Source organism: Caretta caretta, chromosome 3, assembly GCF_965140235.1.
Source record: "Caretta caretta isolate rCarCar2 chromosome 3, rCarCar1.hap1, whole genome shotgun sequence".
Lineage (NCBI taxonomy): Eukaryota > Metazoa > Chordata > Testudines > Cheloniidae > Caretta > Caretta caretta.
In genome coordinates, this window is record NC_134208.1 from 198,014,878 (window position 1) to 198,040,947 (window position 26,070).

At 40.0% G+C, this 26,070-nt stretch overlaps 1 protein-coding gene across 5 annotated transcripts in view; it reads right to left on the reverse strand.

The window, feature by feature from the left end:
- MACROD2 (mono-ADP ribosylhydrolase 2) overlaps positions 1-26,070 on the reverse strand; it is a 1,333,204-nt gene that overhangs the window by 54,370 nt on the left and 1,252,764 nt on the right. For 4 of the 5 annotated variants that reach the window (XM_048842625.2, XM_048842623.2, XM_048842621.2 and 1 more), the window contains 2 exons: positions 19,020-19,082; positions 15,406-15,474 (listed from right to left, as the gene is read on the reverse strand). In XM_048842625.2, coding sequence (XP_048698582.2) covers positions 15,406-15,474; positions 19,020-19,082 — 132 coding nt within the window. The remainder of the gene's footprint in view (positions 1-15,405; positions 15,475-19,019; positions 19,083-26,070) is intronic. The other variant, XM_048842624.2, reaches the window with a different exon arrangement.

Here is a 26,070-nt window from a genome sequence, read left to right on the forward strand (position 1 = left end):
TCCACTGCATGAGCTAAAAACCATCTGCCTATTAGCTAAGGCTGAAGAGCAGACTCATTAATCTCTCTCTCTAAGCGGTCTCGGTGCCACTAGATGGGACAGAACACCACATCCAGGAGGTGTGTGGGTTACAGTAGCACTTTTCATATAAGCACTTTAAAAACATTAACCCCTATTATATCTTAGGTGAAATACTAGCCCTATTAAAGTCAATGGCAAAAGTCCTGTTGACATCAGTTGTCCCAGACTTCACTCCTGATGATGATGATGATGTTAGTACACTTGCTTAGTACATGCGGAAACTGAGACCCAGCTAAGTGAATTGTCCAAGATCGTACATTGAGCCAGTGTCATAAGAACAACTAGACCAGGAGTCTGAACTCCCATTCTTCTGCACTAGCTGCAGACCTCATTAACATACAAATAGAGCATAATGTTAATAAGATATGAAGGAAAATGTTTGGCAATACAGCCCACACCATTACTGTTTCATTTATAGTGGTGAAAATAATATTATACAACTATATGATAATATATTGTTCAACTGGGCCTATAAAGTCTATGTTTTTATATTCAACCCATCACCGAGACATTTGGGGATCATTTTCTGCACAGCTTTGCCTTTGACCCTTGCTAGCACAGGCTACAGAGTCAAAGGTGAATGGAAATTTTCCAAATTTTAGGGATAAATACTGCTCTTGAGATGATAATAATGCCAGTGATAACAATACGAGGGGATGTGTGCATATGTATCAAGAGGAAAACATACCCCAAAGTTGTGCCAGTCAGTAAAACTGTCCCATGCTGACAGATTCCTATAAGGAAACTTAACAAGCAGAGTTATGAGACAATTTGTTTATATATTAGAGCGCCACTTCCACACATTTCCTTCTTCTAAAATCGCACAGAGTGCCACCATAGGACGCAAAAAGAAAAGGAGTACTTGTGGCACCTTAGAGACTAACCAATTTATTTGAGCATGAGCTTTCGTGAGCTACAGCTCACTTCATCAGATGTGTACCGTGGAAACTGCAGCAGACTTTATATACACACAGAGAATATGAAACAATACCTCCTCCCACCCCACTGTCCTGCTGGTAATAGCTTATCTAAAGTGATCAACAGGTGGGCCATTTCCAGCACAAATCCAGGTTTTCTCACCCTCCACCCCCCCACACAAATTCACTCTCCTGCTGGTGCTAGCCCATCCAAAGTGACAACTCTTTACATAATCAAGTCGGGCTATTTCCTGCATAGATCCAGGTTTTCTCACATCCCCCCCACCCCCATACACACACAAACTCACTCTCCTGCTGGTAATAGCTCATCTAAACTGACCACTCTCCAAGTTTAAATCCAAGTTAAACCAGAACATCTGGGGGGGGGGGGGTAGGAAAAAACAAGAGGAAACAGGCTACCTTGCATAATGATTTAGCCACTCCCAGTCTCTATTTAAGCCTAAATTAATAGTATCCAATTTGCAAATGAATTCCAATTCAGCAGTTTCTCGCTGGAGTCTGGATTTGAAGTTTTTTTGTTTTAAGATAGCGACCTTCATAGCGACCATAGGACGCTGTTCCTTAAGCCTGCCGAGAACAATTTTTGATGGATAAGTGAGGAAATCAGGTAGTTAACATCTGATCTAAATTTAATAATCTGCAGAGCAGGTATGCACTGAAAGTGTGTGGCGTTAATTAACTGCAAATAATTCCCCAAGGCAAATATTTAATTACCTGCACAGCTTCTCATTTCATTCATAGAATGACAGTACGTTTGGAAGTAGAATGGAACATGTATAGATTTTTCAAATTATCTTGCTGGTGTAAAATCTGTCCACACTAGCCCTTGCTGAACTTTTTGTTGCTGTTTTAGTTTGGACTGAAACTGCTACATAATGATATCTGCTAGACTGCAGTTTGCGGTCTCCTTTCACAGTCGGACTGCACATTTTGCTATGATTTAAAAGGGATTATTCAGTTAAACCTGAATCAAGAGCTACAGTAAATTAGAGTTTCATCAAATGGTAACCTTAATCAAAGTATGAGTGCTTCACAATTAAAGCATCTCTCCAGTAATTGGGGGTGACAATACAAATCTACATGGAAATTGTCAAAGTTTACACCAAAGTGTAATCGCACTGTGTTAAACACTGGCCCCGCTAAAGTAAATGACAAAAACGTCAAGAGCACCAGGCTTTTCTCCACTGTCACTGTGTTTGTTTATGATCATGACATGTAGAGTTATCGTCTAAATTGCCACATTCTTTTTGGTTGTGCTTTAATTCAGTGTTCATAAAATGTGTTGTACTGAAAGTGCTAGGGAAGGAAGCCCTCTGCTTACCTACAGAACAGACACGGCCCAGTGCAGTGAATATGAAAGTGGCAATGCAAGCTTCCCCACTGCTGCATCAAACTACCACACAAAGCTGCCTCTTCCCTTACAAGGGACCACATCTAGGTGTGAGAAAACAGCCTTGCTGACCTATTCAATTGTACATCTATGCTGAGAACATCAACAAGAGAGCCAGTTAATGCCAGCTGTTGTGATGGGGACACCTAGTGGGAGACCACCAAATTTATTTCACATCGGCCTTCAAACAGTCCAAAATGGGTGTTGGGTTCAAACTAGTGACAGAGGTGAAGGACACTATATGTCATTTACAATCCTCTGAGCAATCCAGTCCCATACCTAGTGCATTCTTCTTCATACTGCTACACCTGTGACTTCAATCTTGGTTTGACTGGCCCATCTTGCTCCAAGTATGAGGAATGATTCCAATTTCATGTAAAATCAATTCAAGGTATCCAAAGCAACAATTACAAACATTGGTCAATAACAACAAATGGAGTTTTGGAGCCAAATTTATACCTAATGTAAGTGGGTGCTGCTCTGTTGTTTTCAGTGGCGTATCAAATCAGTTTACATCAGACCAATATTTGGCCTACTGTCTAGGGGTGAAAATATAGAGCAAACTAATACCACTAGACTGTAAGTCATGCTGAACTTTAGCTTAAGTGCCACAGCTAGAGACCCCTATATTGTTTGGCACAGTTTTCAGATTTTAATATAACATAATTGGCTGTGCATGACTGACTGATGTGAGATTGCTATTATTATATCATTTAATTTTTTCATTAAACAGTTTTTCATTTCTGAGTTGTACAAAGCAATATAATAATATAGGATTCTAAATTATTCTAGATAATCTGCAGTGAAGATTTTGTATTACTTTTCTTTTCTTTTTTTGCAAAGAAAGTAACATGAACAAGAGTTATTGCCTAATTGTGAGAGTCAGTCAATGCTATTTCAGCAGGAGAGATCAGGCTTTACATTGGTATGCAGATTTTGACTTTCAAAATCTTTAAGGTCAAGACCATATCAAAGATTTTTTCCCCCTGAATGCAAATATTACATCAAATATTCAAGTTAAAGGGGCCAAAGATAGATTTACTTTTAGGATTAACACCAATAAAATATAGGAAAGAAGTAAACCCAGATTTATAAAGGAAATCCAGCTTATTGAAAATACATGACAAGAGTAAAAATAGAAGATGTAAAGCACAGGGCATGAAAAGCTGTTCCTAAAATGGATATGAGGACAGATCTTCAGCTCCATTTCAATGGGGCAAAGCAGCAGGAAACTCCGACTAAGGGAATCCGTAGGCTGAATTCAGATTCTGTAGTGATTCTACACTGTGCTCTGGTGATCCCTGGATGTTAAACAAACCCTTTACGGCCATGTGTAGCTGGGCATAAATTAGAGCAACCCTGAAGTTGCTCTAATTATGCCAGGAACTGGGACTACCCTGGCTAGCTCCATAATTGTGGAGCCAGGAAGGTGGCATAAAGGCATTGTTGTTCCCCCAGCTACTTAGCTGCACTGAGCATATTTCAGCTGCCAGCTCATGATATCCATTTAAACAGTAAAATGCCCTCGATTCTAATTACACTCATTGGTCACCATTTACCCACCGTTACCACATAGTGGTGTCTGAGACACTACAGGTTTGTTCCTTAACACAGAACTGAAAACAACTGTACTGTACTATTTGAATTGTGGGAGAGGGCTGACTTTCTAATGATGACCTCTGTTGGTGGCCAGACACATGCAAATGCAAGTGGACAAATGACAGGCCACTTTCATTTACCTGAATACTAAGCTCATGGATATTGATGATCTATATTGTGAGAATGGGGGGATCACAGTGTCCCAGTTCTTTTGAGATATTATTTTATACAATATATGGAGCTCTCCTTACACCACAACCCTCTTTCCTGACACTGTTCTTTCCTCCACACTTCCTTCCTGCTGGTATTGTCCTCCCAGCCTTCTTTAACCCTTGTACTAAGGCTGCCCGGCAAATAACTGCCAACAAATTCAATGTTACAGCACAATGCTGAAGCAGAATGTCATGCTGTACCACGATGACATCATGACAGACCACAGCACCCTAAACATCGGAAGAGGAAGAAATGATAAGCTGAGTGACTAAAAGATTCATTTCTCTTTTCCTATTTGTTGTTCATTTGGGATTTTTTTATATTACTAAAGGCAAGAAAATAGAGGCTGTCCCGCAAGCTGCATGCTCTTGCCTGTCTCTATTATAGCCTGTCAGCACACTTTTGTCCTGTTCTAAGGGATTCTGAGCACCCCGGAGATGCACTTATGTACCTGCTTCATTTCGATCACAGGAACACTCACAATGAAGTCTATTGGACTACTCACACTGTTAAAGTTAAGCAGGTGCTTAAGTGCTTTGCTGGATCAAAGCCAGAGCACATAGCACCTTGTAGGATCCAGTCCCTTGTCCACTCTATCCTTCTTTTACTCTGAGTCTTTCTGTTTGCTCTTCCTGCTTTGCTTTATGTTACTGCATGACCTTTCTCTTTAGATACCTAGGCCTGTATATATACACACCGCCCTGGGAGTGTAAAGAACCCTTAATGGGGCTTGCAAATGTCACTTATGCCCACTTTCTCTGAGGTCCATTTAAATAGCCAGAGATGTGAGAAGGAACCTTACTGTAAATGAGAATCAGACCCTCAGTCTTCATTTTAAAATCAAACCACGAGCAGCAATTTCCAATAGTGATTAACTCAGGATCTGCAACTACAACATTTAATGTTTTTAAAAAACAGAAAGCTAACCCAGGGTCACTTATAGGACTCTATTATGTTTTTTTGTTTTTGATTTTAAAAGGTTTTTTTGGTAAGAGCAAGAGTGGCTTTGTGATATTTCAAACAGCAGCAATGTGATTGTCTCTGTCTTTTAAATATAGCCAGTCCTCTTCCCACTTGTGCTAATGAGAATAGTTTTGATTTAATCTTTTATTACATTAGTGGCTACACTTAATAGCTGATACCTCACAACAGAGATTGCAAGGGTCAAACTTATAGATCATGGATGTGAATAAACCACATGTATGATTTACGAACTTTTAGAACACTGCCTATTTGTGAGATACAGCCTCAGGGGAGGTACATGGATTGCAATAAACTATCACCACTATTCTTACTGCACATAGATATACATTACTTTATCTTAACACTGTACAAAAGAGCATCCTTTCCCCTGTCTTTCATACCATCTCAGACTATATAAGGCAACATTGCTCAAACATAAAATTTGCAAACATTCAGGAAGAGGGGGAATGGTAAGAGCTGAATGTTAAGTGGTTTTAATGATCTTTTAAGATTCATTTCCCCAGCTATTCATTGCACGGCTTATTTACTTGTCATTTCTAATGTGCAACACATCTGGTTCTTGCATACACTCTGGATAAATCACCGTGTTTTAGAAGACTAAAGAGGGAAAAAGCAGGCCACTATAAATGAAAAAGGTTCACTGCATTTTATTTTTAAGTGTGATCCTGCGAAAAATGACTGGAATATTTCTAGAGTGAAAGAAATCAAGCAGGCATCCAAAATTACAGGTAACGGTGTACATGGAAGCTGGCACATGATTAGGGTATTCTTGTGCCTCATAAATTGAGAAAAACATGTTAAAATGGAATACTATAAAATGGTGATTTATAAGAATTTAGGGAGATATTCTTGAGCTTTGACTTTAAAATGTTATTTTTATATCTGCCAAGATTTCATTTTAATCCATCTTTATGGAGTCCAATCATTCTAGACTGGAATGGAGGGAAATTTCCTCTTAACAACACAGGGAGTTTCCAAGAGGAGAGACCATTTCCTGCTTGCAACAGAATCAGAGTGCAGACCATATTTAATTATTTATATTGTGGTAGCATCTAGAGGCTCCATTCGGGATCAGAGCACCACTGTGCTATGCACAATGCTAGGCCCTGTACAAAAACAAAGTGAGAGGTGGTTGCCTGCCCTGAAGAGCTTGCAATATTATTAAAACAAGATGCAGCCAACAGGTGCCCTACAACCAGATGGAATGGGAAAGGGAGGCTAATGGAATTGTGTTTTCATAAGCCAGATATGATTACTGCTAAATGGTTTTCAGTCAGTGAGTATTTAAAAAATTAATAAGATACATAAATAAATCAATAAAATAGATAATTGCCAGGCAGTCGAACTGCCCGTGCCGGTGATTAGCACCATAGAAGGCCCTCACGACGATGGTAGCAATTAGTTCAGTAAAAGGCCCTAGTGCCCATGCTAGTGATTAGCACCACGAAAAGTCCTGGTTGCCAAGCTGCTGATTCGTATCCTGGAAGGTCCTACTGACCATGGTAGCAGCTGTTACCATAGAAGGCCCTACTGACTACGTGAGTGATTAGCACAGTAAAAGGTCCTACCGGTCATGCTTCTGATCATCACACTAAAAAGTCCTAGAGGCCGTGCTAGTGATTAGTACAGGAAAAGGCCCTAGTGGCCACATTAGCAATTAGTACCATAGAAGGCCTGTAATGGGGTTAATGGTAATAGACAGAAGGAAGAGGAGAGTCTTTCCTGGTGACAGGCAGTCAGGTTGATTGGACCCCCATGTAGCATCCAGGACTGTGAATGGTGGAGCCATGACCAATACACAAAACAAGCCCAACTACAAAGCAGGGAGAACAGAGGGGAAAAGGAGGCAAAAATGCCTGGGATAGCAGAGGGGCAAGAACCCCATGCAAGGCTGCCTCTGAGAAACCCATAAGGGGACAAAAGGAGACTGTAAGCCCTGGAATTGAAGGGCTGATTGACTCAATTTAAGTTAATAATGTATGGACTGGACTAATTGCAGACAAATTGAAAGAGACTAGTTAGGAAAAAGCTGAGACCCCCTAGAGAGACTGCACCAAGAATAGCTGACAAGGCCTTACTGATCATGCTCGTGATTAGCACTGTGGAAGGCCTTACGAGCCACAATAGCAATTAGCACTGTTGAAGGCCATACTGGCAACACAAGTGATAAGCACCAAGGAAGGCCCTAGTGGCCATATGAGTGATTAGCACCATGGAAGGACCTAGTGCCCATGTGTAGGTCTGACTTCACATAAGTAACTTGCCTCAGCAGTTCTTAATGGGCATAAATGGGAATGTGAATGGAAGGTTAAGTTGTAAATAGGGGCTTGACCAACATTATGCTGGCGTCAAGATGTCTGTGCTAGCTAAGATAAACAATAACACCTTGATGCTAGAGACTATGGAGAAGATAAAACTGGAATGTAAACATCAGGTTCCATGTGAACAGCACATGGACAGAGCATGTTGTACAGGGATTGATTCCTACAAAGTAACCAAGTCAATCCAAAAACAGGCAGTGTCATGTATAACAAATTCAATGTCATGTGTAAATGTATATAAAGGAAGAGGCTATCTGTGTAACTTTGGATATGTGGTTTGCTGTATATTCACCCCCTAAGCTTGAGTCTGATCAACTCAGCGTACTTTTGCTGTATGCCAAATAAAGGAACCTGAGTGATGAAATCCGGAGTCGAACTGAGTGTTTTAGATCCCAAAGAACTGAATAAAGTGTTCTCCGAGAACAAGGTGTTCTGGATAAGCCGAATGGAAAAGGCCTCAGAGGAATTTCCAACACCACGCTAACAATCAGCACCATGGAGGACCCTCCTGAGCACACTAGCAATTGGGACCATAGAAGGCCCTACTGGCCACACTAACAATTAGCATTGTAGAAGTAGGTCTTCAATGGCTTTACAGACAAGTTTAGGGAGGCTGTTCCATGCATAAGAGATGATAAAGAATGTAATGCTAATCTCTTTACAGGAGAAGCAGACAAACAGGCAATGGTGGCTGATAACATTAGTAGATTACATATTTGCCCTGAGCAGAGTGGTAAGGAGGAGCTTTTTTGAAATGTGAAAGGGCCTTAAAAGGTAAGGAGCAGAAGCCAGCATCTTCTGCAATGGAGAGTCAGAGAAGGGACACAGAGGGGGTAGGGGGTGACATGGTCAGATTGACTGGGCAGGAAGATTATTTAGGCAGCACATTTTACATGGATCAAGGATTGGTACCAACAAAAAACAGGTAAGAGGAGGTTGCAGTAGTTGAGATGGATGAAGTTCCATGTGTGAGTTTTAGCTGTACAGAGAGAAAAGGCCAGATCTTGGAGATTTTACGGAGGATAGAGTGACAGGATCTGGACACAGCCTGGACATACTGAGCTGGGGAGAGGACAGATTCAAAGACAAAGTAAATAATGAACCTCCTGTATTTCTAAAAATGATAGGTACGACGGGCACTATGAAAAGAAACATTTGGCAGGCTGGTGACAACTGGGGATCCAGACTGGTTCATGCTCGCCAATGTGGCTTCCTAGAAATCTGTATACATATCAAAGAGAAAATATGACCATTGCAACTAGAACAGGTGGTTACAGGTATCGTTAAGGCTGTTGAAACTTTTCCCATCTAAAAGGTTTTTCTTCATATACCAAAAAACGTTCCAGGCCTGCCCATGGGTGAAATTTCAAAAAAATCAATGGTAGCTGCTAGGTTCTCTGCACTTTTGAAAATTAGGTCGCTCATTGAGGTGCCTAAATATGGACTTAGAAGACTAACTTTAGGCACCTTTTTAAAACCTTGGCTTTTGATTCAGGTTTTTTTCACTCACTTACTGACATGTAATTTATACCAGCTTACACAACACCTCTGAATTTGGACCATTTATGTCTTTTAGTGACTTGTTTATCTTGGGTTGATTCTTGAGTTTTTAGGACACCAGGACTCTTCCCATGGTGAGAACTACAACTGATCAAACAGGACCTTTAAGTTTCATGAGCATTTACATATCCCCGGGATGTTTACAGTTCTCTTTATTACATGAACTGAGTTTGTTAGACTCATAGAATCATGGAAAGGCCTTGAGAAGTCATCAAGTCCAGTCCTCTCCCTGTGGCAGGACTAAGTGAACCTAGACCATCCCTGACAGATGGTTGTCCAACCTGTTTTTAAAAACCTCCAATAATGGGCTTCCACAATTTCCTTTGGATACCTATTCCAGAGTTTAACTACCCTTACAGTTGGAAAGTTTGTTCCTGTGATCTAGTTAAGTCTCCCGTGATGAAGATTAAGCCCATTACTCCTTGTCCTACTTTCAGTGGACATGGAGAACAGTTGATCACCATCCTCTTTATAATAGCCCTTAACATATTTGAAGACTATTACTAGGCCTCCAGCCTTCTTTTCTCAAGACTAAACATGCCCAGGTTTTCTAACCTTTCCTCAAAGGTCATGTTTTCTAGACCTTTAATCATTTTTGTTGCTCTCCTCTGGATTCTCTCCAGTTTGTCCACATCTTTCCTAAAGTGTGGTACAAATAATTGGACACACGATTCCAGCTGAGGCCTCACCAGTGCTGATTAGAGCAGGACAATTACCTCCAGTGTCTAACACAGGACTCCCCAAAACATATTCCTAATTCCAGTATTACAGAGAAAAACATCCTCTGGCTGGCTGACATTTTAACTGAAATTCAGTGAATGCAGAAAAATAGCAACATGCTTTATATGGTTTATACTTCCCAAAGGAACACAGACTTCCATGAACACCTGGAAATACATTAATTGATACTTTATTTTAAAAATTAATTAACATATGATTTAATTTACTTGACCTTCAAATGTAAATTAAGTTCTTATTAAGTGCTAATGAATTAAAATTGGTACAGTACGTACAGAAACTCTGATAGGGTTACATAACACTCCTTAGTTAGGCCTACGGCTTCATTTTTGTTTTTGCTGCAACACAAAACCACTGTTAAATCAGGGCACAGGGGAAGTGGTGGGGCAAGTGACTTGTAATGGGATACAGAAACTCTCTCCTCGAAGTCTGAGATTCAAAACCAGTGTAAGCCAATATCAGAGGAAAATCATTATTACATAATGGCTGTTTAGTGGCCTATTTATAATGAGTTGGTAGTCCTGCTACAATTCTGAATGGGCAGGAATAACAGACTGTGTGCAGTCTGTCTTACAGGTATTTTATCTGCTTTATAAGCACTAATCATTCTGACCACTGTGTTCTGTGTTTATAAATAAAGCGTCTCTAAATTGAGATATACTATCTATAAAGAAAAGGAGTACTTGTGGCACCTTAGAGACTAACCAATTTATTTGAGCATAAGCTTTCGTGAGCTACAGCTCACTTCATCGGATGCATCTGATGAAGTGAGCTGTAGCTCACGAAAGCTTATGCTCAAATAAATTGGTTAGTCTCTAAGGTGCCACAAGTACTCCTTTTCTTTTTGCGAATACAGACTAACACGGCTGTTACTCTGAAACCTATCTATAAAGAACCTACTTCAATGTGCATGTTAGTAATGAAGCGCTACCAAAGGTGTTGCGTAGAACTGCTACCCTACAAAGAATGAGCTAGTAGCTGTGCATGAAGGACTTCAAAGATAAAACAGCAACACTTCTTTGGAGTGTTATCTATATTTGAAACTATGATTCAGTGAGACAAGGCAATGTTCCTGATGCTATGATGATGTAAACGGAGAGCCGGCACGGACTGCAGTAAGAGGATACTTCCAGAGAACAATTCCTAACATCCACGTATGCTTGTAAGAGGAAGAAATACTGTTAGCGGAACTGGATATCTAAAACTGAATATGTCTTGTTTTACTGTTGAGGAGAGGCAGGATACCAAGGATGCATCTGTTTAAAGACCACAGGAAAAGAAGGGGTCCCACATGGACCTCCCTTTTTGGAGAATGTTCCTCTTTTAACCTGTATCTCTCTTATGTGGGGAAGGGAAGAGATATTCTTTTACAATGATATATGCAAGGAAGTCTTAAAGTAGTCTATAATATGGTACATTTCATAAGCATTAAGTTACATTCAGATTTATGAAACAATATATATTTACATATATCAAAACAATAAATAAATGAACGATTCAATTTATTTCTCATTTTTCTGATTCCCACAGTGTGTTAACAATTTAGTAGAGAAAAGAGAACTGCTTACAACTGGAATTATGATACCTGTTCTATTATGGAATTGCTATCAACAAATCTAATGTACTGAAAGACGCTTTTATATTTTCATAGAATGGGGATAGTAGATGTGCTAATCTCAGTAGTTCATCAGTGATTCAAGCTGTGCACATCTATCTCTTTGAAGCTGTGTGGCTTGGAATGTATTTGCCACATACCTGCCTTCATATTTATAAGGTGAAAGAACTGGAAAAATACGATTTCTTAAAACAGTTTACATTCATTTCAGTTAGCTGAAGATAAATTACAAAGTTTTATAAGTCCAGGATCTGGCAGTTTTTGGCTGCTGTTAATTCCGTGTGCAAATCGTTTGAAGGCTGTTTTTAGAAATGCCAGGATTTCATAGAGATGCCATTTTCCTGTCTGCTAATAAGCTTTTTGAAAGTTATTATTTTTAAACTGACTAAAATCAGCAAATATAGAAATTTGGAGTGTCTGAGTAGAATTAAAAGGCCTTGATCCTGCAAAGGGTTCTGGGGGTAGGGGACAGTGATCTACCTTTGCAAAGCCAAGTTACAGGATCCAGGCCTTGATTCTATTTAAAAATATATGTGAAAAGCAGCTCATCCTTCATTCTGTGTTTCTCCTGCGACGGCTGTTATTTCACAAATATCTCAAACGGCATGGAGAGCATCACTTCTTTTCCCCCAAGAGATGTCTGTGATGATATCTGTTGTAAGCGAAATGCAACCTACCCTCTGAGCACTGGTTTTCCCAGATAAGGGTAGAGGAACTGATTTGAATTTATTTCATTTTAGAATGCATTTATCTTTCAGTTCTAACTCCTTACATATATTTAGGATTGGCAGAAAGCAATTTTTATTTTTTATTTTTTACAGATAATCTTGATGTTCACTTTTAAGCTTTTTTTTCTGTTTGTATCAATTTACATTTTCACAGTTGTGGGAAATTAGTGGGGGAGGTTAGACAATTCTTTAATGACAATAGACGCTGAGATTCAAGTTCAAGCTTTATCTTTAAAGTTAAAACACAAATTGTCAAGATCATGTGTCAAAATACACAAAGTAAATGTCCTTAAATAAAACTTTAAGTTCTCAAGTAGCATTTTCTTATTTTGACTATCTGTAAATTTTTATCATCATCAGCTCCTTCCAAGCCTACCTATATTGTATGGTTAATGGTTTGAGATCTTAATTACATTTTTAAATTCAATATATATATTTAAAATTATGGCCATTTATTTTAGGTCTTCAGAAGTTTTGGCCCAATGCTCTCTCCAACCATGCATTCTGTCTCATGGGAGTTACTTCCCAATTCTTCTCTCAAGGGTATGCTTTGCCTCCCTCCTTCTCCAACTGGCAGGGTGGCTGGCCACCAAAGGCCAGGGAAGCATCCAAACACGAATCATCAGCATGATCCACAGGCGTGATGGGATCACGGTTTCTCTCTGAGCTCCCTCTAGGATCTCTCCATGGCAGGTCCCCTAACAGGCATGTACTTTGTAGCACTGAATTGTGTCAGGCTGGAACTGGTGGAGAACAATGCTGTGGTGAGCTGCAGAGAAGGTGGGAGGAATTTGGAGACTATGCCTCATCACCCTGGGCCGAATCTACAGATTAGTGCTCCCACTTGCTCCCCTTCAGTCAGAGGGACTATCTGAGCACTAATATTTTTGGAATAACAGTCTTTAAAAAAACTACTTGCTGTTCCTCCTTGGGTTGAACCAACTCTAAACACCAGACAGGTTGAAAGGTAACTTACACACATCAGTGCCAGGCATTTGAATCTCTCTGAAACAGTGTAATACAAAATCCTACAGTCGAAGAATAACCCCACAGTACACACTGGTGCTGTACGGGATTTTTAAAGGCACATATGCACCAAAAATATACTATGATTATAACACAGTATAAAACAGTCTTTTCTCTACAGCATATACACATAGGGCTTGATTTTCAGTAACTGTTAAGGACCTTTAACATTGTTCTTCCAGAACAATGGAGTCACAGAGAGAGAAACTATTCCCTGACCCTGAGAATACCCTCTGCACAAAGGGCCTCCCTGAATGGTGTAGGGCTGGCAGTAAGGGTTCTACGCAGGCTGCAGGGGTAGGCAGAAGATAGGGGTATGGCCAGACTGCGCTGCAATATGTCTATTCTTGGCCATGGAGGCAGAGCACGGGCTGCTTTAACTTACACCATGGGCCAGGCAGACTCTGCATTGCCCCACAATATGGAGAATGCAAAGGTGGCTTTATGCTATCTTTGCTCCACCCCATCCAACCCTGTACCATGCTCATAGATGGATTAACTAGGAATCTGGTCCTTAGAATCTTGTGTGTGAGATGCCACAGTACCATAATATATTTCTTTGCGTGATGCCAGATTTTAAGCACAATTTCCTAACTTCAGTTACTCTATCACCATGAAGCCAATAAACTAACTTTTCTATTCATATTGTCCTCAGTGAGAAAATCCTTTCCTTGTTTCCAGACAAGAGTACATTAACAGTATGGGTAAAGTTAGAAGAATGGTTACACACAAAGATGATAGGTAATTTCTATGGAAAATAAATCAGTATTCATTCACTTCACAACTTAACATGCACCCAGAAGGTTCAAAATCAGGAGCAAGGATGCAAAGTAATATCTAAATTTCAAGATCTCCATGAAGACCCAAGAAAGCAAAAATAAATAAATAAATAAAATCCTGCCACTTATGATATTGACTATAATAAACATTTCCAGAAGAGATGTTATAGACGTGGACCTCATAAATAGGTCATATATTGGTAAAGAGGAGGCATAAATGAAGGTTAATCATCAACCATGCTTAGAATGAACTCGCACTATTTGTGAATGCTGTTAGCCTTGCTGTGACCTTAATCTAGGAGGATTTCAATGTCAAACACAAATATTCTGGCCAGGTTTTTTAAAAACATCTATATGGTGTTTCTATCAGCCAGTTGAGAGAGCAGGAAAATCACCCTAAACTGAGCTTTGAACCCATAATCAGGTCAAGACTGTGGGCTCCTTAATATGCTATTCTGGAACAAAAGAGTGAGATTTCACAAGCACTTCCTCACACAATAGAGAGAGAGAGAGAGTGTAGGGTGGTGGCATTGAATTGAACATTAACTCTTAAAATAAATAAGTTAATAATTATGTTATCTCAGTAAAATGCATTAAAATTCTCTAGTAGTCTTACTTGAAGGCTGCACTGATGGACGATATTTATGATAGATAACATAACTCCTGTTTTGAATTACCCAGCAGCAAAGGTTTTATAAATCACCATGGGATTTTTTTTTTTACACATACCAAAAAGAATTCTAAAACAATCTAGACTAGCATGAGTAATTAATGGTGTGATGCCATAAAAAGGATCAAGAACAGTATGTCTGAGTGTTGGTCTCCTATCTGTAAATGAAACAACAAAACGGGAAAATCCTAGTTTGAAACATTATGTCGCCTCTCTGTCTTGTTTCCTAAACTCTCTGTCATTTGGCCCCGTGACACTTTTAAATATTTATCACAATCTAAATGATCTGAGTGCCCAGCACAATCTGCACAAGATAAACATTACTTTCTCTCTCTCAATTATGACTTCATCTCCTTCTGCCTCCCCATGATGTGTTTATAGTTACTGTTTTTATCTTTTTTTCTATCAGGACAGAACTAATTAGGGACTTGATACTTCAAAGATTTATGCGTGCACTTAATTTTACGCACAAGTCATCCTACTGAGATCAGGTCTGGGGTCTATATCTGATGTTTCAAGCATGGCATTGTTATATTAACTCCATAATGCTGAGAGCTAAGATTTTATGGCACCTCTCACCCTGGCACAATAGCAGTTGCCAAGTGTTGCATTAGAAAGTCTTTTTAAAATTAAAATCTAAGTTTGTAGCGATTTTTGATTTTTTAAGTCTCAGTCTAGCTTCTTTCAGACATAAAGGAAAATATGGCCCTGAGAAGTATCCTCTTCGGATTGAGTAGTTTGAGATGCATCTTGTTATCTGTACCTTTATCCTCGCACAGCTCTATTCCTTCTTCTGATGGTGGGCTGGGTACAGCTGTCGGTTTTGCCTCATCTGTACAAATGGAGGAAGCAAAAGAGAAATAGTGGTTATTTATTAGAAACTAGGATGAGTGGACTGGTACACCTAATGCATCCAGGGGCCTTTGTGGCTAGAAGACAAGTCTGAGGAGTCAGTACATCTGGGTTCTATTTCCTTCTTTGCCATGGGCTTCCATTGGCCTGGTCCTGTTCCCATCAATGGCCATGATAAACTTGGATTAAGCCCTAAGTCTCCACTCTGCTTCCCTCCCTGTAAGACATGGATAATAAATAATACTAATAATAATATCCACCTCAGGGGTGCGTTGTGCTGCAAAATCCTCACTTTGCAAGGACTACAGGGGCTTGATCTTACAAGCACTCTGGACCCAGTCCAGGGAGCATTTAAGCATGTGCATAATACTTCCATATTGAGTAGAGCATTGAAACCTGTACTTTAAGCATGTGTTTGATTCCCATTGACTTCAATGGGACTTAAAACATATGCTTAAGTGCTTTCCTGAATTGGGGCCTAAGAGCTTTGGTAGCACCTTGAGGGATCAAGATGTAAATTTTGCAAAATTTTTTAATAAGAATCTGGTTAGAGGATTCACATGCAAACAACTCCTCTTGACAACAAAATGTATGGACTACTAGAGCAGAGTGAAATTTTGTCATTCATAGTGGCAATTCAAATGTGTTTATAATGACAATGAATAGTAACTGGGTGAGGAATAAGAAGAAGAATGACCCAATATCCTGGTGGTCAGGGAACTAATCTATGATTTGGGAGACCCAAGTTCATGTCCTTGCTCCACTGACCAATTATTTACGAAAAGTGGAACAGCTTCATTTGGGAGAGATTGGCAACGATCAGAATTGAAAGTGCTATGTCACTTTGTAGCCTTTAGCTCAGCAGTTAGGGAACTCACACAGGATGCAGGAGATCCAGGTTCAATTCAATAGCCCAGGATCTAGGACAGTCTTCTGCAACATAGGAAACCCAAGTTCAATGTGAATTTGACCTGAGTCTCCCCCCATGAGTTTCCTAACCATTGTGCTAAAGACTACAAACTGATGTAGTGCTTTTTAAGAGTATTAACTCAGATGCTTAGTGATGATAGTTTAGATTCTTTTGGAATTTTAAAAGTAATATATTTGTGATGTGTTTGTTATTATCCCATGAAAGATCTCCCTTTTGATTTACAAAAGACAGCTGCCTGAGGAGAAGGAATTTTCACACTTGGAAAGCAGTTAAAATGTTGTTCCTTACAAACTTCCTAATAATAAGCATGTTCTTCATAATGATTAGATTTTTTTTGTGTGTGCTGACTATATTTTCTACATTTCGCCAGCAATTGTGCATGAAAATAAGGTAATTTCACATGTATATTGCCAAGTAAACAATGGACAGAAATAGAAGTTGTCTTAAAAGTTCCATGTATTATTTTGCCCCCCTGAATAATGCTGAATCCAACAATAACTCTATGATCTGAAAGTTTAGTCATGAATCACTGAGTATCAATATTATAAATGATAGTAAAAGAATGAACATCATTGTTTCTGATAAACTGAGTGTAACAGTTTGTAACAGTGACACGTCGTAATGGCACTTCTGAAAGAAACAACACCCAAGCAAGCTAAGTAATAGTTTTAAAAGGTAAGCATTTTCACAGTTGCTTCCCAGGGGAAAGATGAAATGCAGCTCATTGCAACTGAGTTGTTTCATGAGTTAATAAACACAGGAGATATGCATTTCATCAGAAGATACAGCTAAAATATTTGAATGTGTAGTGGGCCACTCAGGGTATTTTTAGAAGGTAATTTATCTAGGTTGAGCAGAAACCTCTGGAGTTTGGACTGCTGTGAACTACAAGCAAAGCACTATTTTGTAAAGTTAAAAGATGAATACTGAACTAATGGTTCATCAGGCAAAGGTTATGCAGAATTTTCAAAGCATCTACATGCTGGTACTGCAACTAGCTACAACACAAAAGACCCAAAATTCAGTGATCTCATGACTCTTGCCCTGTGGCTCTTTAAGTCTATGAGCACTGCAGAGGTGAAGCTATTAAGTGTAGGAAAGGAAGTGTGGTTGGTGACTTGCTTTGTTCTAAATCTCTTGTATGATACTGTAGTCTGCAAGGAAGCTGCTTACCCTGGTGGGATAAAAGGAGAGTCCAGAGCTCAGAGGGCTGGATCCAAGGGCCATTGAAGTCAATGAGAGTCTTTCCATTGCCTTCAATAGGCTCTGGATCAGGCCCTTGAAGAACATGAGTTAGTGCACGTGTGTTTTTGTTGTGGTAAGGTTAAAGAAAGTAAGAACAGGGAGGAGAGGTAAATGGATGAAACCTGCTAAATTGCGAGCATCCAAGAATGACCTCAGTTTAACAGAGAATGGAATAAAACTAGAGTAGAATGAAGAGGAGAACAGGGAAAGCCTTTCAGATACAGTGTTTCCTCTGCAGGGTGGAGCAAAGGGAGGAAAGAAGTTTATCACCACACATATTTCTCTCTTCACAAGGAGCCACAATGCAGTCAACAGACCAGACGACTCAGTAACATAGGCTACCTTCTTGCCTCACTCTGCTGCATTTGCTGACTGGTGGTCTCCATCTCCTAGGTAATAATAAAAGCTTTCAGAGCTGATTGAAAAGTTCTAAGTAGAGAAGTTTCATGCTACCTGAATTCAGTATGTGTAGGCAACACACTGGTCTAGTATATTAATTTGCTGGTACCAATCAGACATAGCACAATGTTAAAAAAAACAAGAAAAGCACTTTACTGTGTAGCAGTGGGTTGGAAATCCAAAGGAATAAGGGTATCTATAGTGGCTTTGACTTATCACTTCAGTCATTTTGAAAACTGCTCAATTCTGGTTGTCATTTCTGTTTGCTGGATACATTTGGAACAGAGTACCATTTTATTTTAAAATATCCAATTCATAACTTGTAACATACATTTATAAACACATCATTTGCAAATCTAGTACTTTATGAACTCTGACATTCACTTGCAGGTTTTGATTTTCACATGTAAGCTCTTTCTGTTTGGATGTAAATCTTAATAATCCAATTTTCTGGGATTTGTTAGTCTCTAAGGTGCCACAAGTACTCCTTTTCTTTTTGCGAATACAGACTAACACGGCTGCTACTCTGAAACCTGGAAATAAATAGTTATTACAATCTAAAAGTACCATTAAAACCTTGAAAGACCAATTTTAGATCTCTCCCTCATCTCCCCCAACTTATTTTTCTCATTATTCTTTCTTATAGAGTGCTACACTGATGTAAACATGCATGGAAAATTATTTTTTTCGATTTAGCGGATTAGCAAGATATATTCCAATTTAAAGTGGGAATGTGGAGGTAGTAACTTAACAGGAAAGTCTGCATTCCTGCACTGCAACAGATTCATTCATAATGAATGGAGCTGTGGTCTCCAATGGGAGAACTGCACAAGCCCTGGGTTAATCTGGTGAAAACGTACAAACATTTTCAGTCAATAGCATTGACTAAGGTTATTGTTCACCAAGGTGGATAAAGCCTGGGAGAATGCTTTAAAGAGCTCAGCACAAACCTGCTTCTTGGCTCTGGCCCTCAGTTTCTTCATTACTTTGCTTCTCTTCTCTGCTTTTATCGTCTATCAAGAAAACCACACAAAATTATTTATGAAGTATCTTTTTATTGGTAACAAGAAGCACTGAAATTAATTGTAACCAATGTAGCATAAACTGTTAATTTATGACAGAGACCTGTGCTAAAGCAGCGAGAGATGTATAGGTAGGGGGGAACTGAAAAATTACAAACATAAATAGTTGCATTTAGGGTTTTCAAACTGTCTGGCAGATTAAAGGTTTTATAGCAGAAGGCAGAATTATTCCACAACCCTGGAAACATCTACATATGCCACAAAGTTGTTTTTGCTTATGGAACATCTACAGTGGATGTGTTTATTGGTTGATTATGTTTTACTTGTTCTGTTAAAACATTATTTTTTCCATTTACATTTATATAAGTACTTTGAAGTACCCAAATCTTTTCCAAATCTTACACTTGAGCAACCTATTTTAATCAGTGCTATCGTAGGGTGACTGCAGCTTTAATCAATACTATGCAGGGTGACCATAACAGGGAGAGAAGTGTCAGAATTTCACTTTCAAATATAAAGCCTTGAAGAGATTGAATGTGGAGATATTGAAGATACAGAGGATACATTAAAAATGCACAACAAATGATTAAAAGGAATATAAGAGGGAAAATACAAAAGGAAGAATGCAAGGATTTATTGCTCATTTAGACTTTTTTGCATTCATATTCATTCTCTAGTGACCTTCTGGCATCAGTTTTTTCTTCCCCCCTCCCAGCTCCTTACTGAAAACAGGTGCCAAACAATGAATTACCACAGGGAAAGGTATACAACAGGGAGAGGCCAGGGACAGAGCACCAAGCTCTCTCAGCCTTATGAGTGAACTGATTCGAAAAGAACCAGGCAGTCTGTATTTTCAAAATAGAGAACCCTGTTTTAGACTTGTAATAATCATAAAGACTGCAGTGTAACATACTGCATCAGATGTCGCCAGAGTAGTTATTCTGACAGAGTCAACAACTAGTTATCATATTTAATGAGGAATTGTAGAAACTTGTTTATGAGTGTACAAATAAATAGAAAAGTAATTAATTTCCAAATTGTGGAAAAAGCCTCATAATGACAAACATGAATCCTGCTATCTCATCCTGCTGTGATCAGATCTCCTACTTGATTTTCACTTTTATAACTTATATACCCTATTGCTCTAGCGCTTCCCATCTTGGGCACCTTACTTTCTCTTAATACATGGGAGTCTGCTGCAGAGAACAGTGGTAGCAGAAATGCATCTTGACTGATGGAATTAAACACAAAAAACCCTAAAGAGAATGTATTTTTCATAAGTAAATACCATGCAACTTATAATAGCACACTTGATTTAGCTACCATCCATTCAGACATTTTGTTTTCGTAGTCCTTTGGCAGGTATTACATCTTAGAATCCAGTAGGTGGAACTAGTGTAGAAGTATTTTCTTTCTAAGCCATAACTCACAGAGTTACACTCTTAGCCGATCAGATTAACATGTGTTTTACACAGCTTCTGAGACATTTTGGAGCCGCATTCTCAACTGGTGTAAATCGATGTAGCTGCACTGACCTCTGTGGAACTACACTGATTTATATCAGCTGAGAAACTAACCAAACCATTAGTTGTTTTGTAACTTTTCATACTGATGTTAACTGGTCTAAATGGACAGCTAGCTCGCTAGTGGCCTTCATCCTGTAAAAGTTCTTAGTCCACTGGTGGGCTTCAGCCTGTAAAATCACATTACATGGTTGACCACAAGTATTTGATAACACCAGCATTTTATTTATCATCCAGCTACAAAATGGGGAGCAGACACAAAATGGGAAGTTAACCACACTAGAATTGAAACTTTTTTTTTAAAATATAGATTTTGGACTTTGCAAGGCTTGCAGCAAACAGCTAATACGTTTGGGGAGAAGCTTTTGCTTAGCATGAGAGAGTTTTCAGGGAGATAAAGTTGTTTAGTGCAGGTGCTGTGGCATGAGACCATATAGTCAAGGTTTGTGGTAAAAGAATATTGAAATGGTCACTAGTAAACTCTGAACAAGAGCACTGTGTAGCTCCAAAGCTTGTCTCTTTCACCAATAGAAGTTAGTCCAATAAAAAATATTACTTCACCTATCTTGTCTCTCTGGGACCAATGCAGCTACAACAATGCTTCAGCCAGTAAAATCTGTACAATTATCATTTGCAGGTAATTACCAGTAACGTCTACATGGGAATATTGGAGTACTACTAACTAAGCAAAACACAAAACTGTAAATGATTTCAATTTGTGACTGTTCGTTTCCTAAATGTGTACTGCATCAATGCTTAGTTTTGCACAGTACTTTACACTCAGAAAAAGCAGGTCAGGCTGTAATTGTAACCACTGTGATATTTATTACTGAAAACTATTTCTGTAACTAAATTACTGATGAACGGACAACACTTCCAGCCAACATTTGTTTCTACGTTCAGTAAAAGCAAGTCAAGTACCAATATGGCTATTATTCATTTTACTAAAATCAGATTTTTTTAATCTTATTTGTTTCCATGTTATTCAAATGCAAATGAATGCAAATTCTGAGTACATTCATATTAAAAAAGAAAGTTTTAAAATAATCTCAGCCTGACTCAACAGTATGTTACTCCAGTTTTAAACTGGTGTAACTCTAGTTGATTTCACTGGAGATATACTGGCTTAAAACTGGAGTAATGTAGATATAAATAAGGTCCTAAACATTAAATTCTTAGGTTTCAGAGTAGCAGCCGTGCTAGTCTGTATCCACAAAAAGAAAAGGAGTACTTGTGGCACCTTAGAGACTAACAAATTTATTTGAGCATAAGCTTTCGTGAGCTACAGCTCACTTCATCGGATGCATTCGGATGAGATTTATTTATTTTCCACTGAATGCATCCGATTGCATCCAATGAAGTGAGCTGTAGCTCACGAAAGCTTATGCTCAAATAAACTGGTTAGTCTCCAAGGTGCCACAAGTACTCCTTTTCTATTCAAGAGTGAATAAGTGTTTCTAAGCTAAATGACATACAAACTTGGAGGGCCAGATTCTCTCTTATGGCCAAGCTCTGTTTGGCATGGAGAGAGTGGAGTAAATGGATGCTCAGATGCACTTTCTGTTTTAGCTCTCTCTCTCTCTTACTGGTTTGGTGTGTTTGTGACTTTGCTAACTGTGTTAATAAAACTATTACAAATACAGAAGGTTTTTTCCTAAGTGGAAGTGTTGCAACTGTGCATGTCAAGGTTCCCAACTAAACTTTACTTTTAAAAATACTGGGCCTGCTCTTGGACAAGAACCTACTGAACCTCAGAGTGTTAAATGGGAATTTTGAAGTAATCAGCATAATCAATACACAATCAATAGATCAGGCAACAGCATGTAGCTACATGTTGCAGTGAAAGGCAGGCTGCATCTATGCTTGTTACTTTGTTTTTTAGCTACAGGTGAAGGGAAAGGCTCCAACAGTGGGAAAAGTGTCAAGGAATTTCCTGCTGCTGGAGCCTTTCCCCACTGCCTCCCCTCTGCCAGAGCCTTTCCCCACTGCCAGAGCCTTTCACTATGGCAGAGAGTGATGGGGCGTCTGCTCTGCACTGACCCTGACAGGGTTAAAACCCAGCCTTGAAGGCTGCAAGGAAACAGCCAATTAGGACAGTGGCTGCAGCCAATTAGGGCCCAGCAGGCCCATATAAAAGGAAGCTGCAGGCCAGAGCAAGTCAGTCTGCTGCAGGAAGCCCAAGCAAGGAGACGGGTCTCCTAGAGGCCTGCAGACAGGGCCAGTGCAAGGACATTTTGTGCCCTAGGTGAAACTTCCACCTTCCGCCCCCCCACCCCTTTGCATATCGGTTCATTGAGGGGCAAATCCCAACAAGCCTTTATAGCTCTAACTGCACCTGTTACCTCTTGATTATTAAAAAGATATTTCTTAATGATCAGTAATGAATACAATCATACAATACAAGGGCAGAGGGGATACTTTATTATTGGGTTATAAATATTTTTCTCTTATAATATAAATCATACATGCTGCTAAGAAGGAAGGTCTCGTGTGTGAGTCACATGCCTGGGAGTGAGCAGATCCATATTCTATTCCCAGCTTTTCCTCAGAATTCCTGCAACACACAAATTCTTCTCCCTTGCAAGGCAACTCAGAGAAACATCTAGAAGAGCTAGCTCTTAAATAGACATATCCACAGTATTCTTGTCAGCAAGTTAAGGAAGTATGGGCTGGATGAATGCACTATAAGGTGGGTAGAAAGCTGGCTAGATTGTCGGGCTCAACGGGTAGTGATCAATGGCTCCATGTCTAGTTGGCAGCCGGTGTCAAGTGGAGTGCCCCAGGGGTCGGTCCTGGGGCCGGTTTTGTTCAATATCTTCATAAATGATCTGGAGGATGGTGTAGATTGCACTCTCAGCAAATTTGCGGATGATACTAAACTAGGAGGAGTGGTAGATACGCTGGAGGGGAGGGATAGGATACAGAAGGACCTAGACAAATTGGAGGATTGGGCCAAAAGAAATCTGATGAGGTTCAATAAGGATAAGTGCAGGGTCCTGCACTTAGGACGGAAGAATCCAATGCACCGCTACAGACTAGGGGCCGAATGGCTAGGCAGCAGTTCTGCGGAAAAGGACCTAGGGGTGACAGTGGATGAGAAGCTGGATATGAGTCAGCAGTGTGCCCTTGTTGCCAAGAAGGCCAATGGCATTTTGGGATGTATAAGTAGGGGTATAGCGAGCAGATCGAGGGACGTGATCGTTCCCCTCTATTCGACATTGGTGAGGCCTCATCTGGAGTACTGTGTCCAGTTTTGGGCCCCACACTACAAGAAGGATGTGGATAAATTGGAGAGAGTCCAGCAAAGGGCAACAAAAATGATTAGGGGTCTAGAACACATGACTTACGAGGAGAGGCTGAGGGAGCTGGGATTGTTTAGTCTGCAGAAGAGAAGAATGAGGGGGGATTTGATAGCTGCTTTCAACTACCTGAAAGGGGGTTCCAAAGAGGATGGCTCTAGACTGTTCTCAATGGTAGCAGATGACAGAACGAGGAGTAATGGTCTCAAGTTGCAGGGGGGGAGGTTTAGATTGGATATTAGGAAAAAACTTTTTCACTAGGAGGGTGGTGAAACACTGGAATGCGTTACCTAGGGAGGTGGTAGAATCTCCTTCCTTAGAGGTTTTTAAGGTCAGGCTTGACAAAGCCCTGGCTGGGATAATTTAACTGGGAATTGGTCCTGCTTCGAGCAGGGGGTTGGACTAGATGACCTTCTGGGGTCCCTTCCAACCCTGATATTCTATGATTCTATGATTCTATATCCTTAGGCCAACATGACACCCATATGCTGCATTTTCAATGGAATAGGCACATTGCCTCCCAAGAACTCCAGCAAACAGGGATAGGGCGCGTGCATGGTACACCATCCCTAGAAGACATGCTACCATATTTGCAACCAATGTGTAGAAAGGTGACCAAGTCTGCAGCCCAGCACCTTTCAAGGGAATCTGTGCACCCAGGGTACCCAGAGTGAGTCCCTGAAGCAGGACTACTTGCAATCATGTCCTATGTGTCCTAGGGTGCAGGACAACACTAATCTGTCAGTTTATGGTTCAAGAGCACTTCAAATTCCATTGCATCTACTAACTGATGATCAGACAATACGGCACTGAAGCACTTGCATAACTTCAACCATGCGAGCAGTCCTGCTATGTTTAAAGTTACTCACATACTTCAGTGCATGTAGCATGGGGGCTGGAGAAATGCTGCTGGATGGAGTCATGTATTACAATTCCTATGGCGCTATGTTTTAAAAATATTAATATTAAAGATTTATATTGCCAGAGGCTTCAACCAAGTTGGGGCCCCATTGTGCTAGGAACTAAATTGATACATAGTTAATGATAGTCCCCAGGTGTTTACAGTCTAAAGACATAATATAACAGGTGCATAGGCAAACAACTGGGCAGGTTGTCAGTGGTGCATATGGCTGTGGGATGTTTCTTTTAGAATGAAATCCAAATTAATATATAAAGTCACTTGGAATAGCCTACCAAGAATCAACTTTGTAGTTGACAAATCCCACCCAGTTAATTGTTCATCTAACTTTCAGCAACTTTCATGAAAATCTAGGCTCTGTATCTTTTAGATAAAAAATGTATTTCTCTCTCCCCATCCTCTGGAAACCTAACTACTTGGTGGCTTAGCTGATATGAGTTCATTGTTTGACTTTCAAAATATGCTGTGCAAATATCTGAGTAACAGGACTTCAAAAGGCAGAAAAGGGCAAAATAAAAAAAGGTTGTTTTTCCATACTCAACTTTCAAAATCATTTTCTTTCTTTGTGAATTTTTCGCAATATTAAAATTAGTAGAACAAGACTTTTTTAAAGATGTGATGGTCCAAGTATAAACAAACTCACTTTGTATAAACACATTAAATGCTTTATATTTACTCCTCAGCCATGTAATTGCTCTTTTTTTATCTGAAATCTGAAGAATATTCCCATCGTGCATGATAAACTATAATCTAGGGCTTCTTCTGAATTCTGTACCATTGTTCTGGAATGTAACCAAGATTTTCAATGGTGAACACAGAATCTGCTTCTCAAACATAAAACACAAAAGCCCAAAAATGCAGTGTGATGGGATATCAAGTTATTGAAGAACCCTAAATATGCATTTATGCGCCGGCCCCCGTGCACCCCCCCAGCTACCCTTGCCACACTCCGGGGCACAGGGCCCTGAGCCTTCTCCGGGAGGGGCAGCAGTGGCTCACATTTGTGGGAGCCGCAGAGCCCGAGCATGGCGAGGGTGAGGCGGGGGGCGCATAGGGGCTGCTGCCCACATGCATCCACTGCAGGAGCAGCCTGGGCAGGAGGGGTGGGGGGCGCGGCTACTCCCCTCTAGAAGCACCGCCACCTTTGCAGGGCTGCTGCCCCCCTCTGCGCCACGCCGGCTCCTCCATGGCTGGGACTCGCCTCCCCCGCAAGCCAACGCTCTGGCTCTCTGGAAGGC